We start from the raw sequence: 13,980 nt of genomic DNA, 5'->3' as shown, positions 1-13,980 counted from the left end.
AACTTACTTGTATTATACTCATCTACCATATAGAAATATGTACATCATGAGGAAATATAACACTGATTACCTTGAATGATCATATTCTTGGGAGACAGAATCTGAGTAGTTTGATTTAGGAATCTACCACTGGGTAAGTTATTGTAGGGCAGAGCTGTTCCGTATAAATATGCAGGCTGGTGTTCCACCTCTTGAGAGTGGGTGCAGTTCTCAGAACCAGGAGAATTTTAGGGGGCATATCATTAGTTGCTTCTCTAGTACGTTTCCTAGTAGACAGATCTAGCATTTTTAACCTCAATTGTGCATTAAAAAACACCGAGGGAATTTAAAAGTAAATGCCAATGCTGGAGCATTTGAATTAGGTCTCAGGGATGGGGCTCAGGAAATCAGTAATTTTTAGAAACCCCACATGATTGTTATATGTACACAGGGTTTAGAATCTCATCTAAACCAACCATAGTAATTCTGTTTCCCTACTAGTGATTGGTTTAGGAATGGACATGTGGTAGAGTTTTGGCCAGTGGACATTAAGAGAAATATGCTGATGGCCTTTTGGGAAAGCTTCCTCGCCTTTAGAAAGGGCACAAGGATGGGACCTTTTTGTTCTCTGTGACTTGGTTTTTGGCTTGTGGGAGTGGCGTGCAGCAAGTGAGCTAGAGTGTCTGTCCAAACCTTTCTAAATTTTTTTAGTATTGTGAAAAGGAGCTGTGGGGTTTTTTTGTTTGTTTTTGTTTTGAAAGGGCTTTTTGTTTTATTTTCCTTTTATCCTTGTATTAACTCTTCTATTAATGTTATAGTAGCAGAATACGATATTCCCTATTAGTAATAACCCATATTATCTAAAATATCAGTGCCTTCTAGTTTTTCTCTCAATGAGTGACATTTAACTTATATTAAAAAATGATGTTTCTATTTTATAATAAAATCAGTTGTTGCAACTGATTTGTCTAGCATGTACAAAAGACACCATGCTTCCAGATCATTATAAAATATATTTTATAATATATTTACAATATTTTTATAACATATTTATATACTTAGAATATATTTTATAAGGCTGAGCTTGGTGGCTCACGCTTGTAATCCCAGCACTTTGGGAGGCCAAGGCAGGTGGATCACAAGGTCAAGAGATTGAGACCATCTTGGCCAACATGGTGAAACCCTGTCTCTACTAAAAATACAAAAATTAGCTGGGCGTGGTGGCGCGTGCCTGTAGTCCCAGCTACTCGGGAGGCTGAAGCAGGAGAATCGCTTGAACCCGAGAGACAGAGGTTGCAGTGAGCTGAGATCACGCTATTGCACTCCAGCCTGGGGACAGAACGAGACACCATCTAAAAAAAAAAAAAAAATATATATATATATATATAAAATAATATATCTGGAAGCATGGCATCTTTTGTACATTCTGGACAGCTTTTGACATAACTTCTTTGACTCATGCTTCTGCCCCCTAATTTTCACTTTTTTTCCTACATTTTATTAAAATTAGTATATAATAGTTGTATATCTGCTTTGTTTTTCATGGACTTCTACATACATATTTATTCTGTTCTTATAAAAATCCGACTTTTCATATGCCAAATTTCTGACATTTCCTCCTCTAGGCCTAAAGAACTGTTATAATTTATGCATCAGATGGGCTCTCAGATGGAATGAATATTCTTTTTTCTTTATATCAAAGTATAATTTACATATAGTAAGACCCTTTTTAAGTATGCACAGCTCTGTAACCCTCACTACAATCAAGATATAGGACTCTGTCACTCTAAAACTTTTCACCAGGTTGCTTGTGGTTAACCAGGTTCATCACCCCCAGCCACTGATCTGTTGAGCGAATACTCATTTCAAAGGAGCCTTTTCCGTAAGATCCCTAGAGTTTAGATGCAAGGGCTTTCGTGGTGCATTTAGCAGGTACCATTTCCCTTCTAGAGTCCCTACTTCAGTTCCCAGTTGAATTAAAGAATGGTTTCTCCCCCAGCCTGAATCACTACCCTTCTTATCCCTGATAATTATTTTTGGAACAAAGTTACATCTTTTGCTCCACCTCTGCCATGGGCCTGGTTTTCTATGTAACAGAAGGAATTTTTAAATTATTGTTTTGTGTAATCATAATAATTGGGCAAGCATATAGCTCTTTCAATGCAGGAGGATTCCTCTCTTGTTTTACTGCCCCTTCGAGGATAGGTGCTATATTTTAGCTGAAGATCTTACTAATGAAATGCTCTATAATCATATAACTTATTTAACCATGTGTTTTGAGCTCTTTCATGATATTTTAATTCATGGAGAACTTTATGTATTTTAGACCTGAAGATTTTATATTGTCATTATGAAATGTAAATTGTTAGCTTTTTCAGTTAATATTTAGTTACAATAGAATATGGATTTAAAGGCTGATAATGAATTACAAAATTGTGCTATATGACATACTGTTTATGCATACAGTGTTACATATTTTCATTTCTAGGAGATTGATTTGTATTTCTACTTACAAAAAAACTTTTTAAAACTTATTTTATGGCTGGGCCCGGTGGCTCACACCTATAATCCCAGCACTTTGGGAGGCCGAGGAGCGTGGATCACCTGAGGTCAGGAGTTCAAGATCAGCCTGGCCAACATGGTGAAACCCTGTCTCTACTAAAAATACAAAAAATTAGCCGGGCGTGGTGTAAATGCCTGTAATCCCAGCAACTCGGGAGGCTAAGGCAGGAAAATTGCTTGAAACCAGGAGGCAGTGGTTGCGTGAGCAGAGATTGTGCCATTGCACTCCAGCCTGAGCAACAAGTGTGAAACTCTTAAAAAAAAACCAAAAAAACTTTATGTTTTTGTTCAAAAGTAGCAGTGAGACTATCCCACAAAGGTGACTACTAAAATAGCCTTTGTAACTACTGATATTTATAGAATATGCTTAGGGTTAGGGTATAACTCGCTTGTATTATACTCATCTACCATGTAGAAATATGTACATCATAAGGAAATATAATACTGTTTGATTACCTTGGATGATCATATTCTTGGGAGAGAGAATCTGAGTAGTTTGATTTAGGAATCTACCACTGGGTAAGTTATTGTAGGGCAGAGGTGTTCCATATAAATATGTAGGCAGGTGTTCCATATAAATATGTAGGCTGGTGTTCCACCTCTTGAGAGTAGGTGCAGTTCTCAGAACCAGGAGAATATTTAGGGGACATATTGTTAGTTGCTTCTCTAGTACTTTTCCCAGTAGACAGATCTAGCATTTTTAACCTCAATTGTGCATTAAAAAGCACCGAGGGAATTTAAAAGTAAATACCAATCATAGGGACATTTGAATTAGAATCTCAGGGATGGGGCTCAGGAAATCAGTAATTTTTAGAAACCCCACATGATTGTTACTGCTTAGGTAATAACACCTACTGTCTACCTTGTGGTCCTGCCAAGGTGACTGTTCCTGGCCATGTTCCGGGCAACTGTAGTTCCAGGCTAGGGGGAGAAATGGACCATGGAAGTGAGGCTCTGTCCAGGGTAGGGGAAGGGATGAAAGGTGACTGTTCCTGGCCATGTTCCAGGCAACTGTAGTTCCAGGCTAGGGGGAGAAATGGACCCTGAAAGTGAGGCTCTGTCCAGGGTAGGGGAAGGGATGGAAGGACTCAGTCTCTTGGGCCAAATCAGTAAGGCAGCATCTAAGCTCCTCTGAGAATAGGACGGAGAGAAACCAACTGGAAAAAGAATGTAAGAGAAACATGTAGATTCTCTTACTTACCTTACTTTCCAGTCTCAAAGCTGGAAGCCAGCACTCACTGTTCAGTTATTTTCAATGACCACAAGATTCAAATCTTCAGTCGTAAAGTTGTTAAAGGAAAGGATTAGACTGAAAAGTTAAGAAGAACGGTAGATGAAGAGTCCAAAGAGTTGAGGCTGGTCATTTAACCATTGTGTGGCCACGCCCTCTCCAAAGGTGGAACAAGATGATCAGAATAGGAATGGCCAATTCTGATGTGTTTCTACAGTGTTTCACTGGTTACATTTTTTAACATCTGTGGCAAACCATTTCCATATTTTTTTTTTTTTTTTTTTAGAGAGGGGGTCTCGCTCTGTCACCCAGGCTGGTATGCAGCGGCATGATCATAGCTCACTGCAGCCTCAAATTCCTGGGCTCAAATGAGTCTCCTGCCTTAGCCTCCAAGTAGCTTGGACTACAGGTGTGTAGCACCACTCTCAGCTAATTTATTTCATTTTATTTTTTGTAGAGACAGTGCCTCAGTATATTGGCCAGGCTGGTCTCAAATGTCATAGAAACTGGTTTTAGGTTCCTAGAGGCTGGCAGCAATTCTCAGAGGTGTAACGCAAGCAGCCCTCCTGCCTTGGCCTCCCAGTGTGCTGGGATTACAAGGTGTGAGCCACCACACCTTATCAATTTTTGTTTTAATATACTCTAAGGCTATCATAGTTCCAAGATCTTTTTTTTTCCTGAGAAATCTAGAAAGATGGAAGACAGTTTGGGTCTTTTGTGGTTTTTTTGTCTTAAGACATTTTCATAAATGTCTGCCAAGGAAAAGGAAAGAGATCAAAGTAGTAATTAAATCTTTAGGATGGACATTTTTAGAAAAATGCTTTATAAACTTCCCCTCTCCCAACTCTGAGTGTATTAACAATTCTGTCATACTGTATTAACACATATTCATGCTGTAAATATAGTAAGAAAAGACAATAGTTCACAATTTTGGTTTAATTTTTGCCATTATAGATTATGAGCAGTAATTTTTCCTTTTTTTCTTGAAGGTGATACGGAAAGCCCTGTGTTTGCATTTCCCCTGCTCTTAAAACTAGAACCCCACATCGAAAAGCTCTTCCTATATTCTTTTTCTTGGGACTTTGAATGTTCTCAGTGTGGACACCAATACCAAAACAGGTTAGTTTCTTTTGTTTTTTAAAATGGGTTCTTCTAGTTTCTCCACCACTAAAGTTAAGAGAACAATTTGAGCACCAGACACTGCAGTTTGCTTGCTTCTTTAAACTGGAAGAGTCAAAACCTCATCATTTGTAGACTGCTAGTAGGAGATTTCCTAAGAGTTCTTCAGTGGGAAATAGGGACGATGAGAGGAATAATACACCTCCCTTCTCCAGAGTCCTTGCTGAGTAGAATACCTCTCAGAATGCCATGAAACTATAGGCGTTTTTGTTTATTCCTCTATTAGAGATGGAGTTTTGCTTGTTTACTTTAGGTTTCTAACATTATAGACACTGGTTTTAGGCTCTTGGAGGCTAGCAGCAATTCTCAGAGATAATGCAAGCTTCCCCATTTCTTCCCGTAGTCCTGTGAAAGACCAGCCACCTCCAGAAGCCTACACATGAGCCTTCTCAGCCATACTTTCTGCTTTTCCTAATGCCACTCAGCAGCGTATTAGAAAGGCCATGATCAATGTACCTGTTACCTTCAGGCTTTACATAAAGTGTATGTGAAACATAATGAATTTTGTGTTTAGGCTCAGTTCCCATCTCCAGGTTACTTCTTTATCTTGGAGACACTTCTGGTCCCACACATTTCAGATAAGAGATATTCAACCTGTACCCACCACGTAAGGAGAGGAATAGGTTTTAGAAGAGGAGTCAGGGAGGCAAGGTATTACCAGAGGGATACTCTTACTTGGTCCATACCTGAGAAAGTTGCTGGCTGGCAGTTAGGAAGATGACCAGACTGGCTCGATTGTTCATGTATTCAAATTATTACAATAGAAATAACTCTTTTCCACTTTTTTTTTTTTTTTTTTTTGAGGTGGAGTCTCGCTCCCGTCGCACAGGCTAGAGTGCAGTAGCACAATATTGGCTCACTGCAGCCTCCACCTCCCGGGTTAAAGCGATTCTCCTTCCTCAGCTTCCTGAGTAGCTGGGATTACAGGTGTGCACCATCACGCCCAGCTAATTTTTGTATTTTTAGTACAGACAGGGTTTCGCCATGTTGGCCACGCTGGTCTTGAACTCCTGACCTCAGGTGATCCAGCCACCTGAGCCTCCCACAGTGCTGGGATTACAGGTGTGAGCCACCATGCCCAGCCACACTTTTCTTTAACTTAACTGCTTAAGTTAGAAAACTTGAAGTCTCTCTAAGTTACTAAAGTAAAATGTGAGATAAAAATATTACTTTTGAAGGCTGGGCGTGGTGGCTCACGTCTGTAATCCCAGCACTTTGGTAGGCCGAGGCGGGTGGATCACGAACGAGGTCAGAAGTTGGAGAGCAGCCTGGCCAACATGGTGAAACCCTGTCTCTACTAAAAATACAAAAATTAGCTGGGCATGGTGGCGGACACCTGTAGTCCCAGCTACTCGGGAGGCTGAGGCAGGAGAATAACTTGAAAACCGAAGGTGGAGGTTGCAGTGAGCTGAGATTGCACCACTGCACTCCAGCCTGGGCAACAAGAGCGACACTCCGTCTCAAGAAAAAAAAAAAAATTACTTAGATATTTACTATCTAAATATGAAATCCTTTTTAGGTATTTAAGGAGTAGTCAAGGAGAGTTCAGTCTGGGAGGATGCTCCAGGGAATGCAGGCAACAAAGTTTTTTGTTTTTTTTTTTAACTAGTTAACTCAGATCTACTAGAATAGGGTAAGGGAGGCCACAGAGTAGACACCATGAGCAAAGCTAACCCTCCTGAGTTGAAAAAAATTATGGACAAGAAGTTATCATTGAAATTAACTGTTGGCAGGCACATCTAAGGAATATCGCAAGGATTCGGTCCCTTTATGCATCCTGAAATAGATGAATGTGTGGAATGGCAGCTGGTGGGCAACAGAGCGATATTGGCATCGTGGTGATACAGGGAAATAGTTTCATCGTGTTAAAAGCCACGGAACAAAGATACATAATGGCTGCTCCGCAGAAAAATCCATGTCCCCTCTCCAAAGGGCCTGTTTTACTCTGATGTAAAAATTGGGTCAGATACATTTTCATATTAAGCTTTTTGTTGGGTAAACTTTTGTAATGGTCCCCAAAACCCCCACTAGAACAGGGTGAGAATTAACGTTTTATTCATACCTAGGACTTAAATAATTTAGTGTAAGCAAGTGAGTATGAGAACACATCTGTTTCCAGTCTTCTGTCATTGATTTATATAAATTATTTGGTTTTCTCCTCACAGTAACTCAGTGAGGAAGACCCTAGTGTCCTCATTTGGCACTTATGGATATGACAGCTTGAAAGGGGTTAGATTGATTCCCGAGATGACACACTGTAAGTGGCAGAGTCAGGAGACACACTTAGGCTTTTCTGGCCTCTAAGACTGGCTTGCTCACTGTGGTATACTCCTTAATCACTACCTGGGTTTAAAATAATATAAATAACCTTGCTGATTAAAATCAGCTTAATTGTAGCTTCTCTAGAATCCATATTTTAGTTGTTTGACAGTTTTCGGTTGAGTATGTTCTGTGTGTTAGGAACTCAGGCACTGGAAATAGTGTATCTTTGCCAAATTTACTAATTAGGTAGAGAGATAATACATGAACACATAATAGAGAGGTCCAGTGACTTCGTAATTAATCTGATCTTTAGGCTGCTTACTGTTAGCTTTGAAAGCAAGATGTTAAATGCGTTTTAGAGATATATAGCACAAACTGTGAGAGCTCAAGGGAGGGAAGCCACTAGCCGCTTTTGTTTGCTTTTTTGTTTTTTAAAAATAATCTTACTTTGTTCTAAAAATAAAAGTAGTTATAGAGGGAAAGCTAAAATGAAGTGACATTTTCTTAAATATGTTTTAATATGTCATAACTTAAAACTTATTTCCACTTAATCTGAAGGAGAACTATCCAGCAAATTCCTTTGTTTTTGTGAAGCTGTTTTTAGTGCCAGCATAAGGGCTTTTTACTCAACTTGGAAACTGTAACCCAGAGTCAGTTGAAAACATAGTCTTCAGAGGCAGATCTCAGGTCTGTTATTTATCACTGTACTCTATGTGTCACTTTCCCCATCTGTAAAATGGGGATAAGAATAGCACCTGCCTCTGAGAGTTGTTTGGAAGATGAGGGTCCAGTGCCATGCCCCTTGTACATAGTAAGTGTTCAGAAATGTCAGATGTCATATGGAGAATTAACACTTACTTGCCGAGACAGTCTCTTTTTTATAAACTAAGCAATAGGAGCCTTTACGTAACAATTATCTTTGAAAACTTAAGAATTTAGCAGAAATCCGTGCATTTGTTGATATCTTTATGTTGCTTTGCTTTTAAAATGTTAACTTCCCTGAGTACTGATGTTTTTTGTTTTGTTTTGTTTTTTTTTTTTTTTGAGACGGAGTCCTGCTCTGTCGCCCAGGCTGGAGTGCAGTGGCGCAGTCTCGGCTCACTGCAAGCTCCGCCTCCCGGGTTCACGCCATTCTCCTGCCTCAGCCTCTCCGAGTAGCTGGGACTACAGGCGCCCGCCACCACGCCCGGCTAATTTTTTGTATTTTTAGTAGAGACGGGGTTTCACCATGGTCTTGATCTCCTGACCTCGTGATCCGCCCGCCTCGGCCTCCCAAAGTGCTGGGATTACAAGCGTGAGCCACTGCGCCCGGCCTGAGTACTGATGTTTTTAACACACAGTGCTTTCTCAAAAGATTTCTAAGTATTTGCTATTGTTTAGAAAGGAAGCTTGTATCTCTTAAGTAACTGCTCTTTAAATTACAAATATTTTTATTAAAGTGGATGCAGTTGAAGTTTAGTGTAAAGATCATCTTTTTAGATGGCGTTGCTCTCAAGTATTCAGACTAAAGTGCAAATTTAGAACTTGTATAACCTGTGAAAACAAAATTTGTTCACAATTAATGTTGTGTTGTTTTTTTTTTTAAGGATTAAAAAAAGTTAAGTTGTATGTATTCCTGATTTTATGTTTGGAAACATCCCCTTTTCATTTTTGGTTGTCTGTAATGGCTAGCCAGTTTGAGTTATTTGAGTAAGGGGTGAGCTCTTAATAAATTTGACAACCTTAGACAGTGGTTCTTCACTAAGGGCTATTTTGTCCTCCTCGGGACGTTTGGCAACATCTAGAGACAACTGGATGCCGTTACTGGCATCTGGTGAAGAGAGGCCAGGGATGATGCTTAACATCCTACAGTGCGCAGGACAGTGCTTCACAGCAAAGATTCTCCGTTGAAAAATGTCAGTGATACTGTTGAAGAACCCTGTCTTTTTTTCTTGCTTCATCTCATAGTTGAAAGCTATGGGAAATTAACGTGGAGCATCTTCACAGGCTTCTTTACTAGGGGTAGGGAGGAACATTGCCATATTAACATGATTTGGGGAAATGAAGTATGAATCACAAAAAAGGGGAGGAATACTTTTAGACATTGGTTTAAATTAATGTAAATGCATTTAACGTTAACGAATTTATTATGTCATTTTTTTATAGGCATATGAAGAGTCTGGTCACCTTTACAAATGTCATCCCTGAGTGGCACCCACTTAATGCTGCCCATTTTGGTCCATGTAACAATTGCAACAGTAAATCACAAATAAGAAAAATGGTATTGGAAAAGTGAGTTAAAATTGTCTTATAATTTTTAGTACAAAACGAAAGTGGATTTACATTTTCTTAATGTGTAGGATTGAAAATGGTGACAACAACCTACCTTTCTGAAATTTGAGTTAACATATATTTCTGGGTTGCCAACTGCCTTGCTGTATCTGGCCAGTGAGCCCACTGTCACAGGTGAAGCCACTGAAAAGCCAACTTAGGCTGACTCTCTGGCTCCACTCTCCTAGTGTCTTTCCTTCTTTTTTGCCTTTTTTCTCTCTTTAAGGATATCAAGCTTCAGTTTTTCTCTCCTCTGCCAAGTGTATGGAGTTTCTAGAATTCTGGGATTTCCTTAATCAGATTTCAAGAACTGAGATGATTCAAAGATGAGCCACAGGCTCATCTCTCTGAATTTCCATCTTCTCTTAGATCTCAGCATGCTAATTCCTCATCATCTTGTAAGCTATCTAGTGGCCTTGAGCAGATAAATTTTCATTATATTTTGCCAGCTTTTCTGTTTGTCCTCAGTTGGGGAGGTTGGTCAGCATTGCCTTTTCCAGTGTTACCAGAGAACCATCTCTTTAAACTCACAGGTCAGTTCCATCTCAGGCAGTTTCCCTCTGTCTCATTAATGCACTCACACATGTACACATCCTCTTTACTCTTCATTTTCAGTCTAATTGTACATTAAGGAAATGTTTTGAGGTCTAATTTGATGTAATAAAGAACTGGGAACATTAACCTTTATGCCCTTGAATGTGCCAGAAACCCCTCAGAATCTTTCCTAAAGGTTTATTCTCATTGAAGTAATAAATTCTCAGTTTATCAGTGCTTACAGACTCAAAAGGGAAAAAGGGCAGTAGTCCCCTGTCCCCTCCTCCAGGTGTCTACTTTAAACCTTCAAATTAAGGTAGTATTTACTTTGACTTTTCAAATTGATGTGCCTATTCTACCGTAATGCAGTCTGTTCTCCTTTTGTAGTAATTGAGACTAGGGTTCTCACACCAACACCTGGGCCCCATCTCTGTTTAGCCTTTCCCTGTCCCTCCAATGCAATTGCATATTTGGCTAACTCAGTACTCGGTGTTTGCATTGTTATTAGTATACGTATGTTATTCCCTCTTCAGCCAAGTAGTATACATAGTTAGGTTTCACTTTTATAATTCTTTATTTTTCCGGGAATTGTTATTTGCCTTTTCATTTGTTTTATTATGTACTGTGAGTTTTTGCCAAATACTGTAAAGACTTATTAATAAATTTCCAATACTCAGGTGCTTCACAGTTTTTTACTCTGTTCCCCTCCCCTTTTTTTCCTGGAACTCTTTCCTGCCACCTTTCACTCTTTGCTGCAGTCTGCGCTGGTTCCTCTCTGGGCCTGGGGCATAGGGTGCTCTTTATTATGTACACACTTCCAATCACTATCCTGTTTTTAGCCCAAGGCCTCATCCCCACATTCCTTTAGGGGTTCTCTGGGAAGAATAAGCTCTTCTTTGTCATCAACATACGCACTCCGCAGTACTCATGTCTTCACTTTGCCTGTTCTGCTGGGTAAGGTGCCACTTCTCTGTTTGCTTTCTGTCCTCTAAATATTTGACTTCTTATTTGCTTATTTTCCTTTCTTTGTCCTTTTGGGCTCATATCTTTTTTGCCCCTCAGTATTATTTGATAGCATTTGTGTAGGAGGGCCAAGTGGGAAGGAAGAGGAGGTGTCTGTATCTGTCTGAAGATTACAGAAGTCTGTAATTTGTCTTGGCTGCCAGGTGTCAGTTTTGAGATGTAAATATTGATGATGAGGTGAGGAGAAGAGTAGCAGAGCATGGGGTCTGCCATCCTGCCCTGGACCATGGGCCTGCTTTAGGCTGCTTGGTGTATATGATTTCATCTAGCTGTTCATACCTGCTTTTTCCCATGCCCCAGCACTGAACATAGACTCGTACCATTGTTTTGCGTAATCTGTTAATTGGTTGCATTGCAGCATATATATTTTTTAACTATACAAATAAGTTGCTTCCCTTAAAGATTCATGCTCTGATCTGGAAATGGATTCATTAGGTAAAACAGTCTTTTAATGGAAAATGTGTTTTGAGTTCCAGTGGGCCAATTTACGAGCAGAATTATAATGGGGACATTTCCTGTTTTCTTCAAAAGTAAATTGAACTAGTGTATGAAGTTTCACTTAAATTTTAAATGCCAAGGTCTGTATATAAGTCCTTTGTGTTTTTTTTTTATTTTGAAATTTGTATAACTTGATTTGTTTGTGTCTAATGGAATTTAGAAACAAACTTAATATATAGGGATAACCTAAAATAATTGGGTTCATCATGGTATCATATGTAATTAAAGCATACAGGATTCTAAAAACTAAGTTCCTTGGACACCTTATCTCAGATAACCCACATCTCTAATGTCTCCCCATTGGGAAAAAGTCCATTGATAAATCAGGTGAATTATGCCTAGCGGGCCCAAATCTGCTACTTTTCTTTAAGTAAGTTGTTTAGGAGTTACATTCAGACCATGGTGACATGGAGCACCAAGAACTTAGAATCAGATTTCATTTTACTTGACAAACTCTTGAAAGGTCACTGCCACAATCTCTGTGAGTGCAGGGCTATGGCTCCACTCTGTGGGACGGGGACACGATGTTTCTCTGCTGTCTTTGGGTAGCAGAGGTTAACACAGCTCCCTTGTGCTTTCTTTCTCTCTTTTCTATTTTCTTTTCTTTTCCTGAGGGTAGATCTTTAAATAGGAGTTTAACCCCATGTTATGTGAATGCAAATGGATCTTAGCCTGATGTCTCTTGTTCACTCTTGGTTCCAGTTTGGTTAATTCCTTTCATCCAATTTTCCAGTGGTTGAGGGAGAACCTAACTTGCTCTCCTCGACTCTGAGCATCATCCTGCATTGACACTTCAGGCATTGTGGGTAGGAAGAAGTCTGAGAACAAAACCTAGGAATAAAGTTTAGTAGTGATGGGGTTTAACCATGTTGGCCAGGTTGGTCTCGAACTCCTGACCTCAGATAATCCACCTGCCTTGGCCTCCCAAAGCGAGGCTGGAAATAAGACAAGCTGGAATTGTAAGTAGGACACTATAGAGTCTAGGGGAATCAAAGAGGAAAATGAACAGAAAAAGGAAGGGGAAGGATATTATTTGATTGACTCCAAGATGCTACTGTTTGTAAGTTGCACCATTTTAAAAATATGCCATTAAGAAAGAAATGCTGGCCAGGCATGGTGGCTCACGTCTGTAGTGCCAGCGCTTTGGGAGGCCGAGGCGGGCAGATCACCTGAGACTAGGAATTTGAGACCATCCTGGCCAACGTGGTGAAACCTCATCTCTACTAAAAATACAAAAATCAGCTGGATATGGTGGTACATGCCTATGGTTGCAGCTACTCAGGAGGCTGAGACATTAGTATTGCTTGAACTGGGGAGGCAGAGGTTGCAGTGAGCAGAGATTGCGCCACTGCACTCCAGCCTGGGCAACAGAGTGAGACTGTCTCAAAAAAAAAAAAAAAAGACAGAAATGCTGCTTATTTAACTGTGTTCTGTGAATGATAAGGTGTATCCCGACTTCAGAGATGTTAACATGCGGGAAAAAATTTGGAATTCATTCAGCATTTGGAACTTATAAAGTTTCGGCCGGGCACAGTGGCTCACACCTGTAACCACTTTGGGAGGCCAAGGCGGGTGGATTACCTGAGGTCAGGAGTTGGAGACCAACCTGGCCAACGTGGTGAAACCCCATCTCTACTAAAAATACAAAATTAGCCGGGTGTGGTGGCATGCTTTTGTAGTCCCAGCTACTCAGGAGGCTAAGGCAGGAGAATCACTTGAACCCGGGGGACGGAGGTTGCAGTGAGCTGAGATTGTGCCTCTGCACTCCAACTTGGGCAACAGAGTGAGATGCCATCTCAAAAACAAACAAACAAACAAAAAAACCAAAGTTTCATAGTTACGGAAAGTAGTATGGAAGCCATGCTGAGATTTTCGACATGGTAGTAAAACTCTACATTATGGCTCTGTTCTGCATCCTCTCTGTTGTGCATCATTTCACTCCACATCAGGCCCTGGATAGCTTTGGTGTACTGGTCGATCTTGTGGCAGTAAGGCTAGTGTCATTAAGAGGATATTTTAAAACTTAACGTATAATTGCTCTAGTTGTTGTCTCTTTTTTTGCTGGTTAAGAAAATCAAATTTCTATCCTATCTGAATCTCATAGCAGACTTTGGAGGTTTCTGACAAGTCATTTCTTACTACCTAGGGGAATGTACTTGTACTCAGCTAGAATCTGAGTATCTTCTACATCCAGGGAATTGGGCTGAGTGTGGATTTTGGTCTTGGCAGTTTTTACTTTTATTAATTTGCAAAAGAATAGAAGACTTGGAATGTACAAGAAGCATAAAAATGTGTCAGGTGGGGCTGGGCGCGGTGGCTCACGCTTGTAATCCCAGCACTTTGGGAGGCCGAGGCGGGCGGATCACGAGGTCAGGAGATCGAGACCACGGTGAAACCCTGTC

At 40.1% G+C, this 13,980-nt stretch overlaps 1 protein-coding gene across 8 annotated transcripts in view; it reads left to right on the top strand.

Annotated features, from left to right (window-relative positions):
• USPL1 (ubiquitin specific peptidase like 1) overlaps positions 1-13,980 on the top strand; it is a 42,263-nt gene that overhangs the window by 19,922 nt on the left and 8,361 nt on the right. For all 8 annotated transcript variants that reach the window (XM_032150536.2, XM_058437708.1, XM_032150539.2 and 5 more), the window contains 2 exons: positions 4,762-4,891; positions 9,359-9,484. In XM_032150536.2, the coding sequence (XP_032006427.1) occupies positions 4,762-4,891; positions 9,359-9,484 (256 nt within the window). The remainder of the gene's footprint in view (positions 1-4,761; positions 4,892-9,358; positions 9,485-13,980) is intronic.

This window comes from Hylobates moloch, unplaced genomic scaffold (assembly GCF_009828535.3).
Source record: "Hylobates moloch isolate HMO894 unplaced genomic scaffold, HMol_V3 SCAFFOLD_4, whole genome shotgun sequence".
Taxonomy (NCBI): Eukaryota; Metazoa; Chordata; class Mammalia; order Primates; family Hylobatidae; genus Hylobates; species Hylobates moloch.
Note: the sequence above shows the minus strand (reverse complement) of the source record. Positions and strands in the feature narration are given on the sequence as shown.